This window comes from Anarhichas minor, unplaced genomic scaffold (assembly GCF_050575085.1).
Source record: "Anarhichas minor isolate MPS153535 unplaced genomic scaffold, ASM5057508v1 ptg000009l, whole genome shotgun sequence".
Taxonomy (NCBI): Eukaryota; Metazoa; Chordata; class Actinopteri; order Perciformes; family Anarhichadidae; genus Anarhichas; species Anarhichas minor.
In genome coordinates, this window is record NW_027466455.1 from 3,282,504 (window position 1) to 3,307,278 (window position 24,775).

A 24,775-nucleotide genomic window follows, 5' to 3' on the forward strand; every position below is an offset into this window, starting at 1 on the left:
AGGGGGGAAATCTGAAACACAGACGGGTTACGCATATTTTTAGATTCACTTGCACTCCCCGAGGATGTCTCCTTTTTATCCACAGTCTCTGATGTCCATCGCAAATGCACATAAATCCAGAAGAAGAGATGCTCCTCGTAACTCCAGAACTTGCCTGAGAATGAACACATTTTTAGGTTTCCCTCAGTATCAAAGTAACCCAGTGATCGTTGTCTGTACATGCGTGGGTATGTTGTTGACTTGAGTTCAGCATGCTTTCACTGCTGCCAGTTTGCCAAATGTAAACAAATGTTTGCTGTTTAATTAAAGTAATGAGGGAGATCTCTTTTTTTTCCTTTAGTCACCTTGAGTGTCACTGCTGCAGAGTAATGTGAAGAGCTGGATCCTGTTATCGTTTCTGTCCAGTCATCATGTCCTCTGCTCGGTCTCATATTGATCGTACTGTGGTGCTGCTGTGTGTCTCTGCAGAGCTGTACAGCATCTGTCTGGCCCGGGCCAAAGAGAAGTGGAGGAGCACGCCGGCACATTCCTTAGAGACCGAACCTGAAGGTAGAGACAGAATAGATCAGCTTGTGGCCCTGTCCTATAATCCTGGTCCATCTGGGCTAACAAAAGTGAAGTCTCTGGGATGTCAGATTAGAGGTTATACTATACACGTTTTAGGATGTTTTGTAAAGTATTGTTCTGTCTTCCAGATCCTGGTTCGTCAGATCGGGAGTCGAGTCTGGAGCTGATCAAGCTGGACATCTCAAGAACCTTCCCCCATCTGTGTATCTTCCAGCAGGTCAGTGAGAGAAGCTTAGCCCCCCCCCCCCCCCCCCCCCCCTACAAAATACTTAGTTTTATTGTATCAAAACACTTTGTTGTTATTGAGAAAATGTCTCATTCAGCTTTTTTATTCTATTTAACACAATGTTGCCCTGGTAACCTTGGCAAGAACTAAGGGAAGCCCGGTGACATTGCTCTGATAATATTGTACCACAGTAAATCTGACACCTAACTTTCTGGGACAGGGTGTGTGTGCGAGTGTATTTCTGCCCTGTTTGTTCCATTGTCTTCATTATTTCTCTGTCAATCGTCAGGGCGGGCCATATCATGATGTGCTGCACAGCATTCTGGGAGCATACACTTGTTACCGGCCAGACGTTGGCTACGTAAGTCACACACACACCAAACATAGCATGACATCCTGCTGTGATACTGAAGCACGTTTTATACTTTTGATTCTCACTTTTTTACAATATTGTACAGTATTGTTCTCGTATGTTAAGATGGTTAAAAATCACACGGCACAGACCTGGATCTCCCACGCAACACCTACGTTGTCTATTATTATCTTTCATAAGCAACGTTTGTATGAGCTGCATGTTCCGGTTTCCACTGAGTTTGAGCTGTCATTAAATTGTCATATTCACGTGTTAATGTGCATTTATTGCATACAACCAAGACTTAAAGGTATCATTTTAAACTTAAAATGTTGAATTGTTCGTCTTTTTGTCGCATTGTCTTTTTCCGATCACTGACAAATATATTTTTGATATATTTGATAAATATTTTTCACATCTTTTACTAATTGTTTTTCTATGAGTGCGGGGGTTGTAAACATAAATGGGAGGAGCTAACATGGCTAACAACAGTCCACCACGTCCCCTGGACATGTGATTAAATCTGATGGAATACCAACATCCTGCAGCTTTATTGATCGTTAATGCAAAATATAAGATCCCATAAATAATATTGGTGCTACCTTCACTACATGATCAAAATAATTCATTCACTAAATAATATTTATGTCATTTATTGGTATATTTCACATATTTTACGAATGTTATTTTGGATATTTCACAGATATTTTCAGATATCTTTTGGACATGTTTAAAATATTTTGCCGATGTTTTTCACTACAAATTTTCACAAATCTTACTAATTATTTTCCAGATATTTTCCACAAAAACGTTTCACATTTTTTCACATAGTTTTTCCGTTATTCTGTTCTAACTTCGATTAGTATTGATAAATGAATACATTAGGTATTGACTGGTATCGGCATCAATAGAAACAAACCACACGCCCTCGATTCAACGGGAGCAATGTGTAAAATAAGGCCAGTGACCGATGCATAGTGGGGGTTGTGGTCAGTTTCTCTGAAGTTACATTACACATCATCGTCCAGTGTGAAACCTCTCCAATTAGAGCTGGATGTTCTTTGATGCCGTGCTCTTATAATGAAGTCGTTTTTGCACTTGTGTCATTCTTCAAAGCCACATTGTGCTTGAAGATGCTGCGGGTTTGCCTCGCTGCTCCTCACTGCAGTCCCACGCTGTGTGCTTTGGTAGAAATGACTGCGACTTCCTGCACTGACCCCAACCCCTGTGCTGCTACACACACACACACACACACACACACAATCTATGCATTCACCTCTGTGCAGCTGTTTCTGTTTTGTTCTTTGCATTTGTCTGTCAGCATTTTATCTGTTTCCACCTTAAATATCCAGACTGACACTCAGCTGTCTATGATTGTATTAGTTTGAAATGTGATTAGATTTAGGGCTCAGCACAGAAGTCACCTCTAGCAGGTGTTGACTTGCCGCCAGTGTTTTTTTCTCTGCCCTCGCATTCAGAGACGGAAGTCAAAGTATACGTTTCATTATAACACTTTTTTTTTTTGTTTGTTTTTTTATGCTTGCAAGACCACTGTTAGACCACAGTTCTTTTCTGCTTTGTGTTTGCCTGTACAAACTGTGTGTGTGCGTGTGTTTGTGTAGGTGCAGGGGATGTCGTTCATCGCAGCAGTGCTGATCCTGAACCTTGACACTGCTGACGCCTTTATAGCTTTTGCCAACCTGCTCAACAAGCCCTGTCAGATGGCCTTCTTCAGAGTCGACCACAGCCTTGTCAGTACACACACACACACACACATATTTAGGTATTCAAACGCCACCTTTTTACACAGATGTCCAATAAGTGTTGATGGTAAATGGACTCGACTGAAGCAGTAAATTCCTCAGTGCTTCATATTGACCCAGAAATCTGAGTTCTCAGAGAAAATGTCCTCCTAAAATATGAGAAGAGAGGACGTTCTGGACGAGGATGCGTTTCACATGCTATTGGTTGACTCTGATATTAAGCCATATGTGTTGGAGTCAGAGTTTTCGTCTGAAGAAATGCAGCAGGGAGAGGCTGAGGCTGCGTTAGCCAAGCAAGAAGATCTGGCCACATCTGAAGCTAACACGCAATGCATGCTGGTACGTGTAGGCACTGCCGGCACGGCTCAGCGAGCAGCAAGAGAACACTATTCATTGATTCAATGAACTACATTTACCATCAACACCGATTACACGTACACATAGAATGTGGTGAATTTTTCTTTTAACTGACGCATCATTTTAACATTCACATTTTAAAGAAATGACTCAAAATGCTGACTCAAGTATCCAGTAAAGCATTGTAAGGGCTGGCAGCATTAAAGCACGTCCACAGACGACTCACCTCGCTGCTCATTGGACACCACCTGTTTATTTTGTGTCACTCTGAGACCAGCTTCCCCTCTCTCTCTACAGATGTTGACTTACTTTGCGGCATTTGAAGTGTTCTTTGAAGAAAACCTACCAAAGCTCTTTGCACATTTCCAGAAAAACAGCTTGACGCCCGATATTTATTTAATCGACTGGTGAGTTTCAACCGTTCCCTCCTCATCCGCCTCATTTCTGCGGCTCATGAGGCTCAGTTCAGATATTTATTCTTGTTTCCCGTCACTTTTAATTGAATTACTGTGTTACCTTATTCTCGTCTCCCTCCAGGATCTTCACGCTGTACAGCAAGTCCCTGCCGTTGGACCTGGCGTGTCGGGTGTGGGACGTGTTCTGCAGAGACAATGAGGAGTTCCTGTTCCGCACGGGGCTGGGCCTGCTGCGTCTCTACCAGGACGTCCTGACCACCATGGACTTCATCCACATGGCTCAGTTCCTCACCCGCCTGCCCGACCCCATCCCCGCCGAGCAGCTCTTCCAGCACATCGCCGCCATTCACATGACTAGCCGCAACAGGAAGTGGGCGCAGGTAGGACGACGCAGCTTTTCCATTTTAGGGTTTTTAGGTTAGTTTTTCTTCTTTTTTTAAAAACCATACCTCCCTCCATCTCCTCAGGTCCTGCAGACATTACAGAAAGATCCGGAGCGAGGCAGCCCGGTGCTGAGGCGCTGAGCCGTCACACGTTACTGGACTCAACCAGTCCTCCCCTCCAGCCCTCGATGGGGGGAAACTGGACCCTCAACAGGCCGCATGGACCCTGAGAAAGACCTTTTAAGCTCAGCGGAACGTATCCGGTTGTAGCCGCTGTGATAAACCTCTTCCCCTAGAGCCGCATCACTGCTCCAACTGGAACCAGGACTCTAGAGGGGGGGTTTATCAGTGACGATGAGGGTGGGGTGTGGAAAGGAATACGAGGCCTTATTTATCTCCCACCGCCCCTCCTCTGCTGAGAGGCAGCAGAGGCTGTAGAATGTATCACACACTCCCACATTCAGCAGGCGGATCCAGGTCTGCACAGCCCAGAGGAAACCACAGAGATACCACTCCTCTTAGATCTGAAGTCAACACTCTTTCTAGCTACAGTTCCACTTGTCTCTTCTTTAAATGTGGCTATTTCTGTGACAAAAACAAAAGTCCATATGTGACTCTCCAATCTCGATAAGTTCCGGTCAGGGAAAGTGAGAGTAAAGTCTTCAAATGAGTCTCAGACAGTGTTGAATTGTGTGAAGTGGAACTCCAGCTGGTGTCTTTGTGTCTCAATCTTTGTTTCTGCACTTTTTTTTTCCCACTCAAAACTTAAGTAATTCCTTCAGTTTGATTTTGTCCTCGGTGTGCTTTTCATTTGTGTTTCTTCATTTGGTACAGATTTTTGTTTCCTGATCCATTCCATGAAGTCAACTCTTGGCTCTTTGAGCTAAAGAACCATGAAATGCACATAACTCGGTGTCTCTGAGAGCGCCGCGCGGTTACATTTGTTTTTAAGAGGTCATGAGCTGCTAGTAAAATGACTTTTACGGTTTATTTATGTCGATGAAACTGGAGTAAAGTAAAGCGTCGGACACGGACTTCCCTAAATGTTAGAAGTACATTTCAGTCTGTTGGTGTGATGTTTTTAAAATGTATTTATTTAATATTTATCAAAAGGACACAAGTGAAGGGTTGTTGCTGAGCCTGTCTTGATGATGACAATAGTAGTCGACATGCACTGTAGGCGCTCTGATCCGAGGGCCTCGACACTGCAACTTGACAATCGGCCGTAGGGAGCTGCTCTCCTGTCTGTATCTGTGGCCGAGCGTTACCTCTGGTTTATGTTGCGTGTCTGTTTTATTTTTTACAGAATCAGTCCGACTAGTTGTTCCGCCTCGCAAATGGCAGATTTTTCCCTTTTTAGCAGCGTTTCTCTTCACGTTTTTGCTGCCTCTAACTCGAGCACAGGAGACGGTTCCACAGGTGTAAGCGGGTGGCTAGTCCGTCTGTTTGGATCACAGATTGTTACTTCCTGTCATGTAGACCATAATGTGTAATTATGCCGCTGCGTTCACACACCGTGGTTAATGTGTCACTTCTTCCTGACCAGCAGTGGGCGGGGCCAGTATCGACATCACTGTTGCTTGAGGTTTTATCACCAGCATTGTTTTGATGAGTTAACACAAGCTAGACAGTTTGTTCTTCTTGATAATCAGCTAAGAACAAGTGAAGAGCTATCTTACTGTTGATTACGATGGCCCATTGTAGGTAAAGGAAAGAAAAATAAATTACTGAGCCGGGAGAGGAGGGGGGGGGGTGATAATCGGGAAAAAAAACACATTTCTAAGATTAAATATGTAAATTTATGGGGAAAACACTGATATTGACTGAGTTTAAAGTGGTTAATCTACAAGAAAAAAATGTCTTCAAATTAGGTCAATGTCTCTTCAGAGTCAGGATGCTTATGATCATGTGGTGATTCTGGGCTAAAAGCAGGAGTATTTCCTCCTTGCTAAATTCAATGGCAAAGTATAATTTCATTTGGTCATTTACTTCAGGCATAATATGAGACAAGCGCCAGAGTCTGATTCCTTGACACAGGAAAAAAAGTTTTTCTCAAGTTTATGACTTTTGGTCATGAGTTGTTTTTTTTCCTCAGAAATGTAACACTTTATTCTGTTTTTTTTTCTCAAATATGACCCCCTTCCCCTTCTGTATTTTTATTTTTTTTTTACCTAAAATGGCCCAAAGAAGCCACCGTAGTTGAGCCCATAGGGGAATGTTAAATATCTTTTTTGTTTGTGAGTTTCCCATTTTGCACAAACCTGTTCATGAGATAAAGGTTGAGAAGTGCAGTGACTGTCCTGTTATTGGCTGTGAAGCTGCTTCATCTGATGTGCTGCTGATCTTGTGTAGGGAGGACTTTACTTCCCCTTGTGTCCTGTGCTATCAGTGATGCATAGACCTCTGCTGTCCCCACTGAGATGAGAACAAACACGCTTAAGGGCCTGGACCACAGATGAAGTACACCACATATTCTGGGTTTAAAAACAAAACGATACAGGAAGCGCCTTGAATCATCAGCTTGTTTGGGTCATGCCTGCTAACAGACAGTGTTTGCATCAGCACAGAACACTTTCTGGTTGCACCACACACACACACAGTCCCCCAGTGTGGTGACAAACCGCAGGACTGCAATAAGCTTTTTGCACAAACACGTAAGCCTTTGAGTTGTGCCTCGCATCATCACTTCATGTCATCACTCGCAGGTTTAAACGGGTTGTCCGCTTTTCATCCTTTTAATTTGTGTTCTTTTTGTGCTTAAGTAGTGACGTTGAAGTGTGTGTGCTTTCTGTGTGTGTGCGTTAAGTGGCGTTTGCAGAATGAGAGCCGTTAGTTAGTTGTTACATTAAAGGCTGGGCCTCCCAGCTCTACCAACACTACCTACTTCATCACAAAAACACAACGCTGTATGATCCACTGTGGCCAGAAACCTAGTTCAATCCAATTTGAATAAAACGTGTAATATGCTGATATTTATTGGCTTTTTTTTTTTCCCCACAAGAGACGTGTTGTTCTGTCGAGGACTAATGGAGACAGCAGAATTACCATGCAACTTAATCTCACTTGAACTGTATATGAACAGTGGTTTTATTAAAATAAAGAGATGTACATATTCAACCAGGAGCAGTGTGTCTTAACTGATTTGAAACGTTTTACTTCCTTTGACACCTTTATTTGGGTATTCTTGCCTCTGATAAACAGTTATGCAGTTTATGTGTATATAGGGCTTTTATTTTGAAAGGTCAGAGCAGAAGGAGTGGATCTGGTCTGCTGTTTCAATTCAGACTAAAGAGTTCTGTGTTATTAAAGGTTACATTCCATTTTGAATATGTCCATTTCATAACATAGTTGATGCCTTTATTCACGGTGCGGATGCTCAGAATAATCGGCCTTGTGCCGATAAATATTACATAAAACGAAAAAATAGAATGATGTGCCAATTAATAGCATGAAAGAAATGTCCTTGTGTAAAGGTCAAAAATATGAAAAATAAATATTGATTAGTGCAGCTTTAATAGTCTTGTTGCAGCATTGCATTCTGGTCTGTTGAGGCTTCTTTTTGAAATTGTATCTGCATTTTTTATGATTGATTTTTTTCAATTGTGACTGTTCATTTAATGCCTTTGCTCTTTGATTCTTAGTGAGTGACTGTTCACCTTTTTTACACATTCAGCGCGTGGAAACAGTTGTACAATATCTTCTGTGGCTCAGAGCTCTTTACAGTCTGAGATAATAACCCCCGATGAGTCAGTAGAATTATCTTTTTTTTTTTTCAGCAAGTTGCATTATGGGAAATAAAGAATCCAGTGACACAGCTATGCAAGTTGTACATGATGGTTGTAAGTCGACTCACAAAGGACTCGCATCAGCACTTTTAGCTGTTTTTAGATTGATCTCTTTGAGCGTTGGGGGGTCATTTGCAGAAGAGAAAATTGTCGGTTAAAAATTTAAAATCTTTTTTTGAGCACCTAAAGAACCTTTCATCCATGATGGCATAAAAGTTGTGATTTAAAGTGCATATTTGTTAAATTGACAGACTTGACTACTCATTTGGCCAGTTACTAGCATCTACTAGCATACTAAATGGGATAAAAAGAAATTACACCAAATGCAAAAAAAGATCACCAATATTTAATTCCAGTGTCTTATTAGGCCTTTTATTTCATATGGATTTAAGAGTTGTTAGGGGCTGTTGGGGTTTTAGTCTTAACTTTGAGCTACATCTCCGGGCTAACCACAACTGCATTTCCTGTAATCTACCTCAACCTTTTGAAAAAGTGAGTGGAAAGTTTCCGTCGCAGGCAACTTTAGTCGCCGTGAAACCACAGCTGCCCTCCCTCCTCCACACTAGTGACACCTTTTAGAAGAAAAAAAGAGAAAAGTCCCCTTCGATCTTGATAAACCTAACAACACACCACGTTATATTTAGAAGCCCTTCACTGAAGATAAAGAGCAGCTGTGGTTTTAATCTCCATCTTCACATCGAGTCACCATGAGGACCACTCGCATCCTTCTGCTCAGCATCCTGGGATATGCGCTGATCGCCTCTGTGATCTGCAGCAGTAAGATAACCTTAGATTTATCATTCAAACACATTGTGTGTGACTGATAATACATTACTTCATTATTTCCTTCAGACGGAATCGGCCCTGACGACTGCTGCTTCACTCCTTACCCGAGAAGACTGAACAAAAGACTCATCAGCTCATATTACATGACTGATTACCGATGCCCCAAGTCTGCAGCCATGTAAGTTTACTGTATCCTTATTTTTTTGTATAATACAATGAACCTTGATAAGTAGAATGAGTTGTTATAGTGTGACTATTACTTTTTTTATTAATTTAAATTTTCTCTCAGATATCTGTATATTGCATACAATCTTTTTAACATTTAATTTGTGATAATAAATTGTACTTTTGGTCCCCATTTCCCACTTTCTACTTGGTTTCCTTCTTGTCTTTATTATTTGTCTCAATTTTCGACCATTATGTCATTTATTTATCTATTTATTTCAGTGTGGTTACGAAAAAGGGTCGTCACATCTGTGTGGATCCGACCCTCTCCTGGGTTGTGGGCATCATGAAAAGTGTGGACGAAGGCACCTTTTGAACCAGCTGCCTGCTCGCCCTCCTTCAAAGAGACTGCGGCTTTCGATGCTTCATCGAATCGTATACTATGAAATGCATGTTACGATCAAAATTTGTTGATTTTGCCTCCAGATGGAGTCATTTTGAGCTTGTATTGGCACACTGACCAACTTATCCTGTGTTTTTGTTATTTCTTTTGGATGCTTTGTAATACCCACATCATACAGTATCAACCTCATACAAATACAGTCAATCTTAAAGCTTTGCCTTGTGTCTTCTCAATTCCTTTTTTTTTTTCTCTGTAAAAAATGAAAACAGCAGTGACTTCACAGGTGGAACGATATTTGATAAAAAAAACATGGGAGAAATTATATATTAGAAATAAAAATAAAAGAAGTTATTAATTCAAAATAATGATTATTGTATTTTTTAAAAATCAACAACTAATAAGGAAAATAATAAATAAATGAGAAGGGGGGGTTGTTAATCAACAAATCACCACAAAGAAGAATATCACAACAAAATCAAAAATGAGAATATTAAAAGTGAAATGATGCCAACATGATACAGCTATAACAACAATATACACATCTCATGGGCAGACGAGACTGTTAAATGTGTTTGAAGACTTAATTTAAAAGCAGAGATGGTGCAGACCAAATATTAACTGGTCAACTGTTCCCATGCCTCAGCACATCTAAGATATCTTGTGGGACAATTAAAGTTCACCATCTGGTACCTATCTGTGTAAAGTCTTACATAATGCAACAAGTATGATTTTAAAATGGATTTCAACCTTTGCAAAGGCGCTAAACTCCGGGGTGATGTGGGAAGAGGCCCACTGTTCATCTGTATGTTAGAGCAGTAAGGCGTGGTTTAATCCAGCAGTAACGGAGTGCAGCGTAAATCCCCTCTTTAAACTCTGTGTTTGGTCTCCTCCAACTCCTCAGAAAAATAGGCCTATCTGGCTCATAGCTGCTCAAGGCTCCACTAAGTTCACCAGCTAGTCTCTAACTGTGTCTATGTACTGTTTGCTGCTGAACAGGTGTACAGTGGATTTTTAGAGCGCTGAAACATCTGCAGCATTACAAGACCGGTGAAAGTGAACCAGAGCAGTAAAGTTGTGAGCCGGACAGCCAAAAAAATTTGCTGAAACTCAAAACTATGTCGATTAAAGGTGTATCACTAGAGAGTTTAGAGAGTTTAGAGTTAGGTAGAGATTTGGATGAGAAGGGTGATACCACTGCTCTGCTATCTGTATGGTATGAAGCTACAGCTGGCATCCAGTTAGCTTAGCACAAAGACTAGAAACAGGGGCTAGCTCCACCCAAGTCTAAAAACGGCCAGGAAGTAGTCTTTCTTAACCCTTCGTAAGATTACAAATTGTCAGTTTTACATTTTGTTTTTGTACAGATTAAACAAACCAGATAAAACAGTTATCTTTAGGTGTTTTGGTAGATGAACTATGATACTTTGGAACAGAGCCAGGCTAGCTAGCCGGGGTTTCACTCTGTTTCCAGTCTTTGTGCTAAGCTAAGCTAATATGCTGCTTGCTCCAGCTACATTATGGAGAGTGGTATTGATCTTTTCATATAACTCTTTGTAAGAAAATTGACAAGCATATGTTAATGGTACGGTCCTTAATAGGATCTTGGAATTATGCTAAATACAGGTGTTTGATATGGTAGCCTATGCTAACGTTACTTTCTAATGCTAACATTACTTGTTTGTTCAGTGTAACAACTGCCTACACTGCAAAGCAACCCAAAAAAGGTAGACGGACTTCTCAAGAGGAGACTAACAATATCAGCAAAGTGTTTCGGAGATGGAGAGAGAAATGTTGCTAATAGTTTCGATCCTTCTGACCGCAGCCAAAGGCCAGCTCATGGCTGCAGCTATGGTTAGCAGAAGGGTAAACCGGCTTTGCCGATGTTGTAGATAGCTGGAGCCTTCAATCCCAGTATGTCATCCCAAGATGCATGACAAAGACAACAGGCCGGTTGTTCTCATAGAATTGCCGCTATGTAAGGGCATCAGGGATGATTGAAATGAATGACTAATATTCATACAGGTTACTGTATAAAGGATGATTACAAACTTATACATTCTTGACAAATTGACATTGAAGGTTTCTTTCAGTTAAAATATGAGTTTTTGTACAGTAAAATATCATCTGCATAGAGGATTATTTGATGATGAAGGTTTGAATTGTACTGTTATGCTGTATAGCTGAAGCACGTGGCGCTGTATGCATTACAGGCTAACCTATGGTACAGGTGAGATAAACAGATTTTTTACATTCCCTTTCTCACTATTTCGAAAATACTGTGTTGTAAATGTTAAGATTTTGGGTTGCACAATTATGTTGATTAATATTGTACTCAAACTGGCATTCACATCTAAGCATCTATTTTCCAATAAATATTATTTTATTCACTATTATATTATTTCTGTCGTATATTATTTTTCAAATTAATCCATTTTAGCAAGAAAATAGCAAAACATCAAAGTGCACACATTGTCAGTTTGTCACATACTTCTACCCTGTGCTGCTTTAGTTTGATGTAGTTTTGATTATGCTGCCACCTTCTGGTCCAGCAGTTCTCCAGAACTCACGAAAATGATCTTCAGAATGCTCAAAACAAGCCGATTACCTCCCTCGACACATTAAACCTTTACATTTAAAAAAAAAATCTAAATTTTCTTCCAGTGTAAATTAGAATGAATCAAACTAAGTCTCACTTAAAGTAGACTGTAGGAATGAGAAGAGGTCTGTCATTATATTCACGTGCCTGTAGTTCATTTAGACCTTCTTTCTGATGGCATTCCTGAGATTCATTGGCCAAGGCACCAAGGTTGAAAGTGGGGGCCATGCACACAACCTTGAGTGCTCTCCATGAATCATGTACAGTATTCCGCTTTTAGCTGAGTTCATCCTGAGGCCAGAGATTTGGAAAAGAATTGCAAGACTTTTGGAATTTTTAAGTCATGACTAAAATAAAGAGTATTCTTTCCTTATGAGATGAACTCAACGTTGGCGCAACATTGGCCTTGGCACATATCAACCAAGCCAAATTCCTTGTATGTGCAAACGTACTTGGCAATAAACCGATTCTGATTCTGGGTGGTAAATAGGTTTAGGATTTTTGGTATCCAGCATAAGGTCACACTGGACAGCCATATCTTAATCATCTGGTAAAGACAAATCTGGGAGAGGTGACCCTCTGATAAGGAAACATTACTGTTGGTATCATTGTAAAATGTTTCTGAAGTGACCGAAACCAACGTAATGAAGGGTCTCTTAAATAAAAGCCTCTTCTAAAGAATAAAAGGTCTTATGAAAGTTAAGGGACAGAATTAGGGTCTTCATTAACAAAATATTAAAAATCAAATACATCTAAAAACGGCAAAAAAAGATCAGAAGTGTGCAGATTTAAAATAAATCCTGATTGTTCCATCGAGATGATGTAATTTAAGCAAATGTTTAATCTATTGGCATAAAGAGGTTTACAATTTATAATATGAGTTTAATAATGATATAGGCGCCAATTATCTAAGTTCTTTATTAGGTTTGAAGTTAAAGGGAACAAAGCAGTCTATGAATATTTTGGTAGTGTTTGAGTTTAGTAGCACAGGTGATATTTTGGTAAAACACAGAACTTTCATGAACTCATCCCCAAATTCAAATAATTCAAAAGAATTGCATATTTCATTGTATTATAAACTTTGCAGATAACAAGGAACAAATCAACAAAATCAATCACAAATAACACTGATTGTGTTTCACTCACCTTATTTAAACCATCAAAATAAATAATTATAAATTCATTGCGTACGTTTTTTTTGCAATAGACTGAAATTAGGGGTTAGAAACGAAAGGCTACCCTTAAAACATTCTCTGTCTGACGCCATTGCTGCGCGACGGACTTGTTGGTAGTTCACATGAGAGCGAACAATCTGCAGTGATCCGGCTCGGCTCATCCCTCGTTTCACACAGACCATATCAATTGAAATAGATTCTTCCTGTCGATTTCATGTCCATCGTAAACTGTAGTCCACCGTTGCTGTGGAGTGTTTGCGTTTTTCTCTGAACCGGAAGACCTTAAAGAAATCAAAGTTCGCAAGGAGGTGACATCTGGCTGCTGCACACCTGACTTCATTGAATGAGGTTTAACACCAATTAGCATTTGTTTTGGTTCGATACCCATAGACAATTACACACGCCCAACATTCAGTCGGACGCAACTGGACACACATTCATATAAATCTGCAGGCTAACGGTAAGGATGCTATTACAACACCTAGCTATGCAAGGACCACAGTGAGCCGGGCGTTTTATTATGTTGTTGCTAACATGATATCTAACGCCTAGCTAGCTAACGACAACATGGCTAACCAGCTAGCATGTTAGCACGGGTAGACAACGGATTATTGAAGACCTTTTGTTATTTCAGACTGTTAATAATGGTGGTGCAGGGGCTTTGGCTGTGCATGGTTGCGGAATAATCAAGGTTTGCAATTAATGCTATTTTTATTTGGGTTATAAGGGGTGAAACTATGACGGTGATGCTGCTAGCGCTCAACGCGCACAAGCTAGCCTTGGCAAGGACTATTTCCTTCACCGGAAAGAATAGTCCTCATCACAGAGCCGCTTTTCTCAAAGCATCTCTCTTGCACAGGACACAGGCCGCACCACATTATACACTGTAGACAATGCCTGTTTTCCCAGTACTGCTATTCTCTTACCCGGGCTAGCTAGCGAGCTAAGTTACATGTCCGATCTCTGGTGCACATGGTAACAAGACGCCCGGTGTTAACAGAACAGGTCTTCTGCCTGTGAGGGGACAGGGACATATATACTGGATAAAAACGGGACAACATATAATCAAGCTTGTGATAGTAAGAAAAGACTGCTTAAATTCCCATCAAAGCAACCCCGTGTTTTTGTGAATTAACGCGTTGCAATGGTCCGTTTGAAGGTCTCAGTGCTGCAGTTGGCAAAACAAGCAGTAATAACGACTTGTCCATTATAAGGCACGAGAGGCGCTTTGATGGAGTGTTTTGTACACCACCTGGGCGGTGTAGCTCAGCGGGTGCAGCGAGATATGAACCTGCCTGATGGCAAGCAGCGGTTTGCGTCTCACAATTGTTATTCAGTCCACTTAAATTGATCGTTTTCACACACTGTGCCACTTGACTTCTCTCTTCTTCTTCGCTGGGCATATGTTGACGCCATGCTAGTAGCTAGCACAGTCTGTAGACATTTAAAGTGTAAACGTTGGTTTGGCCTCCGGCACACCTGTTGGAAGATGTAATCCACTGTGTGAGTAAATCCAGAGTGAGGTTTGGAGTGCTGAGGTTCTAGATGAGGCCAAAACATTACCACTGTGGGGCCTCTTCCCTCACTCCTTCACCCATACATTGAATACATGCAGCTTGTATAATGGTTTACAAGACAGCTGCCTTTAAGGGATTTTAACTTGACCTTTTGTTTTATTAAATAAGATCTATTTGGATGAGGGATGTGGTGATATTTAAAGGTACAGATATGTGGTGATACACTTAATGGAGGAGAAATATAAATTATATAAATAAATTGCCAATGTGACTAGTGTGGAGTGAGAGTGGAGCACTGTGGCTCAGCTGGTCACGTTCTCATTCACTCCAAGGTAACTAGCATGCTGCATTTATACAGGAAGTGAAGTCTGTTGCTGTTTGCAGGTGACGAGCTGGCGCAGGTCGTGGGTTGTCCGTGGAGAATGCGAGACAGTGGCGGTAGCCTGGCCCAGAACCGCTGGCAGGGGGACCTGGGTCTGACCGCTGTGGGGCAGGACGACACAGGAGGAGGTAGGCACTTTACTGCTGGTGGTTCAATAACATTTGATGAAATCCAAATTCAGTATCAAATAGTGGCGCAACGGATCATAAAAGTCACGGTTCAGAGTCACAGATCGGATCAGCACAAAATAAAAAAGGGAGCAAATACAACTTTTAGAGATCCCTACTCACATTTTTTTTGCAGCCGATACTAATTGCCGATCATTGCCGATCCATGTTGTTGTTTGATTATTGCAGCTGGTCTACAAGGCTCCAGACTATTTTTTTTTTCGACTAGAAAAACATAAATGATGTGCTGACCACATATTTGACTTAATATTGGCAGATAACGATGGTCAGTAAAACTTTATTTCACACTCTGATGGTTAACGTTAAACGTTGTGATTAATCCGAGGTTCACATGTGTGCCGAACAGTGAGGGGGGGATCTCTACCGATCACTGATCAACCGTGGTCCGTTACTCCACCAGTATCAAATCTGCTCATTGAGTCTGCGTCTAATCAAGTTAAGCCTTCAGAATTTACAAGTAACTAAAATAGAACCTTTTTTTCCCCCATCAGGGATGTGTTCATGTTTGACACTTCCACCGTTAATGTTTAGTGGTGTGAATGGGACCTCCTCCCTGTGTAGATATGAAGGGTTCATTCTGAGGTACCAAAAACCCAACGAGTCATAGTTTCAGATGATCATACACTTATTAAGACTTATTAAGGGTGCAACGGATCAAAAAGTCCCGGTTGGGATCGTATCACAGATTTAAGTCACGGATCAGATCAGCACAGAAGAAAGAGGGGAGCGTAAATAACTTCATAAATCCCCGATAACGCCTTTTTGACGCCTTTATCAATTGCGGATCATAGATGATCCCAGTTGGCCAGTACAGATCGATTTTGTTGTTTTGTTTTGGTCTGCAAGGCTCAAGACTGTCTTTTTATTTTTTAATCATCGTCCCAAAAATCATTTAAAGAACTGTGAAGTCTGTTTAAACCAACAAAAGTTCTAAATGTTATCTTTTTACTTTGTTAAAGTCATCTATTGTAGTTATTTCCATAAAAATGCACAATTCAAATGATTAAGAAATAAAACATTGTATTTTTCTAAATTAAAAAGCATCTTGTCCTTTTAATGATGTATTATAAGCTGCTTGTAGCTATTGTTAGGAGGTTAAACGGGTCATAATTCTCTCTCTAATATCTATTTGTTTGTTGTCCTATTGGATTTATTCAAGTTTTTCACTAAAATTACATTTTAAAAGATTCCATTTGAACACATCATTATAACTTTATGATTACTTTTGCCAAATAAGTATAGCCTGAGCGCATCATGATGTAACTGAATGGAATGCAATTTTTGCAGATCTCCTGATTCCATATTTTCACTGAATATCGTTCAATAACGATTGGCAGTAAAACTTTATCTCACACTATGATGTTTAAACTGTGTAATTAATTAAGGAAAAGCTCAAGGTTTTTAGGTTATGATGGCACATGGTTAAACACAGCTAACATAGTTGATCACTGCTCATGTTTGTGTTTAGGTGGGATTCCTGGAGACCACCTCATAGTCCCTGTGTCAGGCAACAGTGTACCCAGCCCCATGCACCTCAGACTGGGCCAGAAAGAGAAGGTGTGGACAGGCGAATATGTGGAGGAAGACGACGACGAGGAGGATGGGATGGGCAGGATCAAGGAAATGGGTGAAGAGGAAGAGGAAAACAATCTGGATGGTGAGGTAGAGTTTGAAGGCAAGGGTTGGGATAACAATGAGGAGGACGAAGAAGAAGATGATTATGAGGAGGAGGATGAGGAGGAGGAGGAGGAGGAGGAGGAGGAGGAGGAGGAGGAAGACGAGGTGGAAGATGAAGGAGACCGGGCGGAGCTGGAGTGGGAGATCCCAGACTTTCCCTCCCAGGCCACGCAGCACCCTCACTCGCACCAACATCATGGACCACAACAGGAGGCGGACGGCGGCGGCGGCGTCCCGGCAGATGACGCCGTCTCCCAGGCCAAAGCGGGGGACTTGTTCAGGTCCCACCTGAGCAGGTACAGGGCTCTGAGGAGGCTCCGGCGCTGGCAGCGTCTGCGCTCCCACAGAGGGGTTGGGTTTCGGCTCACCAAGCACTGGAAGACCTGGCGCCAGCGGGCGCAGTGGGTGGGCTCCCGGGGGTACCGGTGCAGCCGCAAAGGGCAGAGGCACGGCAAGCAGAGGAGGACAAAAAGGTCTCGGCAGTCACCATACAGCGATGAAGAGGACGACAGCAACGATGAGAGGTTCACGGACTCCGAGAGAGGTACTGACATACACCACTCACTTCTGAAGAAGGCTAGAGAAACAGAATGGGTAAAAAATAAAAACAGCTTACAAAGATAGTTTGGTTTTTAACAAAATCGTCTGGGGACTATTTTAAGCAGCATATAGATCCACAGTTGGTGCTTTGAGTTTGTCAGCTTTACACACATTTCAGAACTGATAAAAAGCCCAACTGACTCTTGGATTTTGTGACGAGATAAACGTGGAAGAGATTGGAGGCGATTGAATAAAGCTTTATTCCTTTACCTGCACTTTTTCTAAAATATTGCGCGTCAGTAATAACTTCAGTTAGCTGTGGGAAAGTACAACAACACTGGCAAGCTCATGTCCTCTTTCACAGCACCCAATGCTTCCACCTCCCAACTTCTTAATTGAGATTTCACACAATTAACAGAGTTGAGTTACACCATTACACCACATGTTACCATCACCAGATCGCTGAGAAGGGAAAAACATTGACGGAGTATCTGCAGAGAGGAAAAATAAGAAACGTGTGCATGTAATTTGGTTCCTTTTCTCTGGCAGATGAGCTGATGAACGGCTGCTCTCCAGACAAGCAAGAGGACAGAGGGAGGCGGGACGTGGAGGTCAAACCCGTGGAGCTGGCCCTTACTGAGGAACACATGAGCTGTGTGACAGGTTCGGACCACAGGCTCTGTTTGTCCGCTCATGTTCGCTGACTTCGAGGATTTTAGGAACACATGCCGTGTAAAGATGATGGTTTGATACCTTTTTAATGTCTTCTGTCAAGGTATTCTTGAAGAGTCCCTACAGCAGTACGGCAGTTTGATCCCCATCCACGTGGACGACATCGTGGAGAAGCTTCAGGACATCTTCAGCGAGAGCTTCTCACAGCCTCACAGGTCAGTCACAGGGTTCGGCCTCCTCTTCAGTCTGTGTGGTCGGATGGCGTTTTAACTGAGGAGTTGGTTGGACACAATTCTTTAGGTTCTGGAACTGAATCTCATTATGGTTTGATTTATCTGTTATTTTCGTGATTAATTGACTAAATTGATTGATTAAAGCAGCGTGCTCACAAATGTTTTACCATCACTCCGGTAAAATGACCATTTCATTCCTACAGAGAATCTTCAAATATGAATCTTTAAAAATCTATAATCATTTATTTTCTCCAGTCATCATCACGCATCAGTCTCCCTAACTTTCCATTAAAGCCGAATACATTCAGTGTGAGGATCCAGACAGATGTGACATGAAGCATGTGGGCAGGAAAGAATTAAATGAGAGTCCCAACCTAACGCTCTGTCAGACCGTCGGTTAATAGGCAGCAGAATTCATCCAGTAAATCAGTCTTAATGAGTTCAGTGAGTAACGTACCATTGTGTGTGCGCTCTGTTGTGTGTTAGGAAAGCAGTGGTCCAGCACCTAATACAATCCTTCCAGCGCTCATCGGGATCCGCCCTGGCCAAAACGTTCAGAGTCAACTACAAACGCCACGTGCTGACCATGGACGACCTGGGCACTCTGTATGGACAGAACTGGCTCAACGACCAGGTAGAGCACCACACACTCACAACGCCGTGACAACAAGGATTTCTACCAGAGCTGTAAAACTGATTTTCTCCACAAAGACCACACAAAAGCGACACTTTATCTTGTGTTTACCTCAGATGTGCTCATGAGTTTCTTAAAATTAGTCATTTTTTCATGCACCTCTGAGTTTATGTAACTAGGCGCATGCTGCACGCGTGATCTGAGCTTTTCAGACACGTCAACAATAGCTCATTGATAAAAGCACTATTACCATGTCTTAGGATTTTACAAAGACAGACCATTTGTTTTTATAATGCTGTAGAAACAGGAGATATATTTTACCTGCCATATCAAATTGTTCTGCTCCGCATTCTTGAAACACTTTTCAGTGTTCTATTTCTGCTCTGAAGAGCGCGGACGCACAAGAGCAGCCTTCACAGGAGTCTTTACCCGACCAACACACCCCCCCAGGTGTTCCTGATTGGACTCAGTTTCAATAATACAATGTATTCTGAGAAAACTGTCCTCTGCCCAGAACATGATGTAGTTCAGGGCAGCTCCTCTTCCTCGTAGTAAGATTAATACAGTTGTCAGACCTACAGCCAAACTCTAGTCTGTACAGATCCAGGACAGAATGTCAGATGGTGTAGATGTTATACCAATAAATAGACTAAATGGGTTAACGGTGAAATACTTCCTTTTGTAGTCACTGATCAGAAAAGTTACACTGTCACTTTTTAAGATGCTTCTTTAAATAGGGTAACCCCCCTTATGTTCTTTGTGTTTGATTCAGATTATGAACATGTACGGTGACCTGGTCATGGACTCTGTGCCCGAGAAGGTAAGGAAATATAAAATATAAATAAAAAAAGTTGTCGAAACTGCCGCAAGGGGATGCTCCTGCAGTTATATATGTTATGTATATGTTCACACGCCAAAGTTGAGGGTATATCCCAAAGCGGGCCACCTGAGGAGAAACAGAGTAACTCTTTACATGATGTGCCTATTGCTTGTTGAGTCTGCTCCCACACCGACGACTTCAGTGACATGGGGTCAGTGAGTGTGGAGCTGAGTAAATGTTCAGTAGGTTCGGCCTAGCGCTCTCCAGCAGGTTAGGTGAGTTAAAGTTGTCCTATAGTCTATTAAAACAGAATTACATTTCTTGAGTGTAATTCATGAATGATTAAATGAATGAATGAGTGTAATTTAGCGAATATCTTTTATTTATAATCTGTTATTTCTAACACAATACAGCCTATCACTCCAAAATAGAATGCATCGGGTCTGCATGTGTCCCCGCCCCCGACGACAATCTTAAGAAGTGATTTTCTCTTTGTTCAAGTAACACCAGCGATCGTCTGACTGCTGATTTCTTGTGATGAACTTAACAACATGTTCAACACTGGTAGTTAAGCTTTATAGCCATTCTAGTGGCCCGGCTCCAGGGACATGTCTGTCTGTTGGTCAGCCCAGACTGACATATCAGATGGAGACACTCGTGGTCCCCAGAGGATGACGTCTAGTCGTCCTCTAGCGCCCTCCGTACTCTGACGGTTATGTGTCACATGTGACTGTCAGCCGGTCTCAGCTGGAATGAAATGGAAGGTTGAACGATAACAAAGACAAAATTATTACCCATTAGGCTTTTGTTGCATTTACATGGAAATGTCTTTGCGGACGTTCTTAAAATTCATCATTTCAAACACAATAAAGAGAGCGTGTGAAACAGGGGACACGATAAGGATAGCTGGGCTAATCACTGGAACATGTGGTCCTGCTCGTGTCAGAAAGTAGGCTACACACAACTCACAAAGTACATCATCCAGAAGCAACAGGAGCCATGAGAGGGGCTTCATGGAGCTGTGGCCCCTCATTCTTCTGTTTCTCTGTTCTCTCCCTCAGGTGCACTTTTTCAACAGCTTCTTTTATGATAAGCTGAGGACAAAAGGCTATGATGGGGTCAAACGGTGGACGAAAAATGTAAGTGTTGTCGGGGAGGGTTCTCTTCACATTAAGGTTGATCTAGACAATTGTGCTTTCTTTACGTAAATATGTAGCCTGTCTATCATTTTAAATGACAAAGCAGGGCCTCAGACCTCAATATTTGTGGTTAAATTGGTCTGTTGATGGTCTCAAGCTTTTTGTCATACAGTCGTTAGAATTACGGTGTAATAATTTGTATTTTGCGCCAATTCAGAATAACGGAGAGCCCCGTTTGTTCTGTTTGTCGTTTTGGCCGTCACCATCTTTGTTCGTTTCACCTGGAAGTGACACGAGAGGGTGGAGCTCGTAATATAGCTTCATGGGCTTTTTCTAAATTTTCCAATGTTGTGGACAAAGCCAGTTTACGCGGTTTTATGCCAGAGAGGACATCAGTTAAGCAGGCGGTCCTTCTCACACACACACACACACACACACACACACACACACACACACACACTGGCTGACGGTTGCAGACCTCCTGAACTAAAACGTTCCAACATGTGGATACATTTCATTAAAAACACCAATCAACTTTTTCTATGGCACTCATGACATAAACATGTAGACGTAAGAACATTTGAACTTGAGAAGGACCAGTGGTCCTCCTTAGCTTAGCACCGGTGTTGCATCGTATTCTGGTGCCCTGGAATGAATTTCTCTAACGATAAATTTCCAACCATTATCTCTCCCTTTACTCCCTCCTCTCTGCATACTCCCCTTCTCCCAGGTTGACATCTTTCAGAAGGATCTGTTGTTGATCCCCATCCACCTGGAGGTCCACTGGTCACTGGTCAGTGTCGACATTCCGCGTCGAGCCATCACTTACTTCGACTCTCAGCGGACTCTCAACAGACGTTGCCCAAAGGTAGGACCAGACAGCAGTACCAAGGCCATATATATATATATATATATATATATATATATAAAATGTTTCAATACTATAATCTAATATATTACATTGGAGTGCTCTTCAATCTAATTGGTTTAGTTGTCATTATTTATGATCATATTTGGGCCTCGTATTTAGATGTTATTAAAGTGTGTTTTTATCATCAAATCACAAGTTTCTTTTTGTGTCACTGTTATAAATCTAGTTTGATAGAATCACTTGTTGTTTTCAGCACATTTTTAAGTATCTGCAAGCGGAGGCCATCAAAAAAGAGCAGCAAGACTTTTTGACGGGATGGAAGGGCTTTTTCAAAATGGTGAGATGCTTTTGTTTGCTTGTTTTATTTTAAATGTTTCTGACTTTGACACAGAATTAGGTGGCTCATTTCCCAAAAGTGGGTTGTTATCGTTGCTGCTGCAACATGACCATGGCTCTGTTTTGCATGTCAACTGCATATGGCTAATGTGTCGTGTGCTTGTTGCAGAATGTGGGTCGTCAGAACAACGACAGCGACTGCGGGGCTTTTGTGCTACAGGTGGGTTTCTCCAAATGTGGAGCTTGGTTTACTTTCTCTGTGATGTCGTCATTTTGTCCAACGGTCAGTTTTCTGAGCCCTCAGTGTTGATGCTGTTTATACAAACACTTAGCATCGTAGGAACACACGCCTACTGACTTGTGTTGTCGTGACTCTGCTCCTCCTGCATGCCAATAACTTCTTTTTTCTTTCTTTTTTACCCTCCCTCCTCCGCCCTGCAGTACTGCAAGTGTCTGGCCCTAGGTCAGCCCTTCATCTTTGGCCAGCAGGATATGCCGCGGCTGAGGAGGCAAATGTACAAAGAACTCTGTCACTGCAAGCTCACCCTGTGACCCACCACCCCCCCAGCCCCGCCCGCCATCTCCACCTGCTCCCACCCCCAACCCTAACAAGATGGAGGGACAATGATATGACAAGAAGAGGGCAAGTGGAGCAAACGATTGACTGGGGGGAAAAAAAGACACACAGAGAGAGAAACTTTTCATTGAAAAAACTTTTTTCTTTTTTCTTCTCTGCCAACATCCAGAGAAACGACTTCTTCTATTGTAGGTGATGTCATTGTTTCACTTTTTTTCCTCTCTCCGCTTCCCTCTCTCCACCCTTTTTGAGAACTCTTGATTTCATTTCCATGTCATGGTTATTCCTTTGTGGTTGACAGAGGCCAAGACTAGCTTCCGTTTTGGGAACGTGCTTACCTTCCATCCTATCGTAGTCCACCTTGAGCATGAAGACGTCTGAAGGATACGGTCCAGATGAAGACTTTGGACCACAGTCGGTCCAACCTGACTACTATTTTCCCGGCCGAATGAATTGAACCAGTCTGCGTAAGCTTGTGGTTAAATAGTACCAGCGGATGTACACGCCTTCCATCCAATCCATTGTGTTGTGTTCCAAGTGTGAAACTCAAAGCAAAAGAAACATAAAATACACTGCCCCATGCTACGGCCAATGTCATGTCGACGAGTCCATCTGTCTAGTCAGCACATAATGTTTGCCACTTTAGTGAGATTTCCAATGTATGATATTCGTTTAACAATTTCCTACAAGATGTTTGGATGGATTTAAAGTGAGAGTGGAACTTAACGTGCTGCCATATTGACATCAGAAAACACATCCGGAGTGTGAAGAGCCATTCTAGTGCATTTTCCCTTTGTTTTTTTTTAAGGGAAAAATTAATTTACATCCATGGGACATGCCACGTATTGGCCGTCTGCCTCCATCACTTGTCCCCAAATAACACGCCTTCATGTGGGAGACTGGATCTGCATCTGCCCAAACCAGCTAGAATGACACATTGGCCCAAATAAAGGGGTATCTTTACATTGCATTTATCTTTTTTTCCTGTTTTATCTCGTCGGTAAACGTGTTGATATGCTTCTTGCTTTAAACAAAAGATGTTAAAAGGAGGACTACTAATTTGTGTTATTTTCAGGAAAGTACAAAAGAGATCCTGTTGTTGGTATTTCTTTGGAAGTTTGAGAGCCATTTTGGCGAGGACCAGGACAGATGCAGTACGGTCACAACGGAGTTACAGCACCCTCCTCTTTTTTTTTTTTTTTTTTTTTTTAATAACAAAAAACAAATTTGTTGATAGCTGTTTTTTTTTTTTTTTTTTCAAACAGGAGTTGATGCAACAGACTTGACAGTTTTATATATCTTCTACAATGCATTATGGTTGCTGAAAATAAAAATATGCGGCAAACAAGGGATTGTGCGTTTGATTAATGCAACTGGACGGGCTGACATGATCTACATGTTATCCATCGAACATTTATTCGCTGTTCTTAAGTACACACTTACACTTAAGAATTTCATTTTCATGCCGCTTTAAACTTTAATTCATTGTACTTTTTAACATTTATCTGACAAGTACAAGCTACTTTGCAAGTGAAGACTTTACATAAAAAAACACATGATGGCCCTTTCAAATATGATGCATTGTTACCAATTAAACGACCCAACAATATATGTATTACAATTAGCTCCAACTAAACCAACTTCAACAGTAGAATGCTACACTACACATTAATTCATTTGAAAATACAGAATGTTAGTACCTGTGATACTTAAAGTACATTTAGCTAATAACACTTTTTTTTTTTTTTAATTACACGACATTTTAAATCAAGGACCAAGTGTGGTTTCGCTACCTTTGCACTATGCCTGTTTTCAAAATCCAGACACGTTATTCCTAGATAGTCCAATAATATAAATTAACATGAACTCAAATCTAAAAACTATAGATATAGATATACAGATCTTGCTTGGACACTTTGACCTCTGTATTTCTGAAATCCTGGCTCCGTCCGTGAGTTCAATTGTCATTAATTAGGATATTAAATCCAAGTTGGAACAACTGCTCCAGTAGGAATAAGTGGGTCATGTTCTATAAAATACAGCACTTCACCCTCATAAATTGTGTTGAAATATGCTACAGATGACTACACTGTGACTCATGCAAACCTTTGATCCAAACTGTTTCACATTGTCCAGATTACATCCTTGGCTATGAGATGTCACTAATCTACAAGAAGTGTGATTCAGACATAGTCTGTATAAAAATGGGTTCAGA

General features: G+C 41.5%; 3 protein-coding genes across 8 annotated transcripts in view; all 3 read left to right on the forward strand.

Moving 5' to 3' along the window:
- The window catches only part of tbc1d14 (TBC1 domain family, member 14), a 32,300-nt gene extending 25,119 nt beyond the window's left edge, over window positions 1-7,181 (forward strand). For all 5 annotated transcript variants that reach the window (XM_076087080.1, XM_076087081.1, XM_076087082.1 and 2 more), the window contains 7 exons: window positions 469-549; window positions 696-784; window positions 1,083-1,154; window positions 2,768-2,896; window positions 3,563-3,672; window positions 3,803-4,061; window positions 4,149-7,181. In XM_076087080.1, coding sequence (XP_075943195.1) covers window positions 469-549; window positions 696-784; window positions 1,083-1,154; window positions 2,768-2,896; window positions 3,563-3,672; window positions 3,803-4,061; window positions 4,149-4,205 — 797 coding nt within the window. In that variant the 3' untranslated portion in view covers window positions 4,206-7,181. The remainder of the gene's footprint in view (window positions 1-468; window positions 550-695; window positions 785-1,082; window positions 1,155-2,767; window positions 2,897-3,562; window positions 3,673-3,802; window positions 4,062-4,148) is intronic.
- Window positions 7,182-8,242: 1,061 nt separating this feature from the next.
- On the forward strand, window positions 8,243-9,418 carry LOC142946051 (C-C motif chemokine 4-like). Its single transcript, XM_076087088.1, has 3 exons — window positions 8,243-8,626; window positions 8,702-8,813; window positions 9,083-9,418. The coding sequence occupies exons 1-3, from the start codon at window positions 8,557-8,559 to the stop codon at window positions 9,174-9,176; spliced, it is 276 nt and encodes a 91-aa protein (XP_075943203.1). The 5' UTR covers window positions 8,243-8,556; the 3' UTR covers window positions 9,177-9,418.
- Window positions 9,419-13,110: 3,692 nt separating this feature from the next.
- senp3b (SUMO specific peptidase 3b) lies at window positions 13,111-23,910 on the forward strand. 2 transcript variants are annotated; one of them, XM_076087089.1, is made up of 12 exons: window positions 13,111-13,434; window positions 14,876-15,001; window positions 16,530-17,282; window positions 17,828-17,941; window positions 18,054-18,165; window positions 18,670-18,817; window positions 19,590-19,637; window positions 20,699-20,776; window positions 21,507-21,644; window positions 21,901-21,984; window positions 22,153-22,203; window positions 22,425-23,910. In XM_076087089.1, exons 2-12 carry the CDS (start codon window positions 14,914-14,916, stop codon window positions 22,533-22,535), a joined length of 1,725 nt encoding a protein of 574 aa, XP_075943204.1. In that variant the 5' UTR covers window positions 13,111-13,434; window positions 14,876-14,913; the 3' UTR covers window positions 22,536-23,910. The 2 variants fall into 2 exon arrangements, with proteins under 2 accessions (XP_075943204.1, XP_075943205.1); XM_076087090.1 differs by lacking the exon at window positions 13,111-13,434 and adding an exon at window positions 13,465-13,665.
- Window positions 23,911-24,775: the final 865 nt, after the last annotated feature.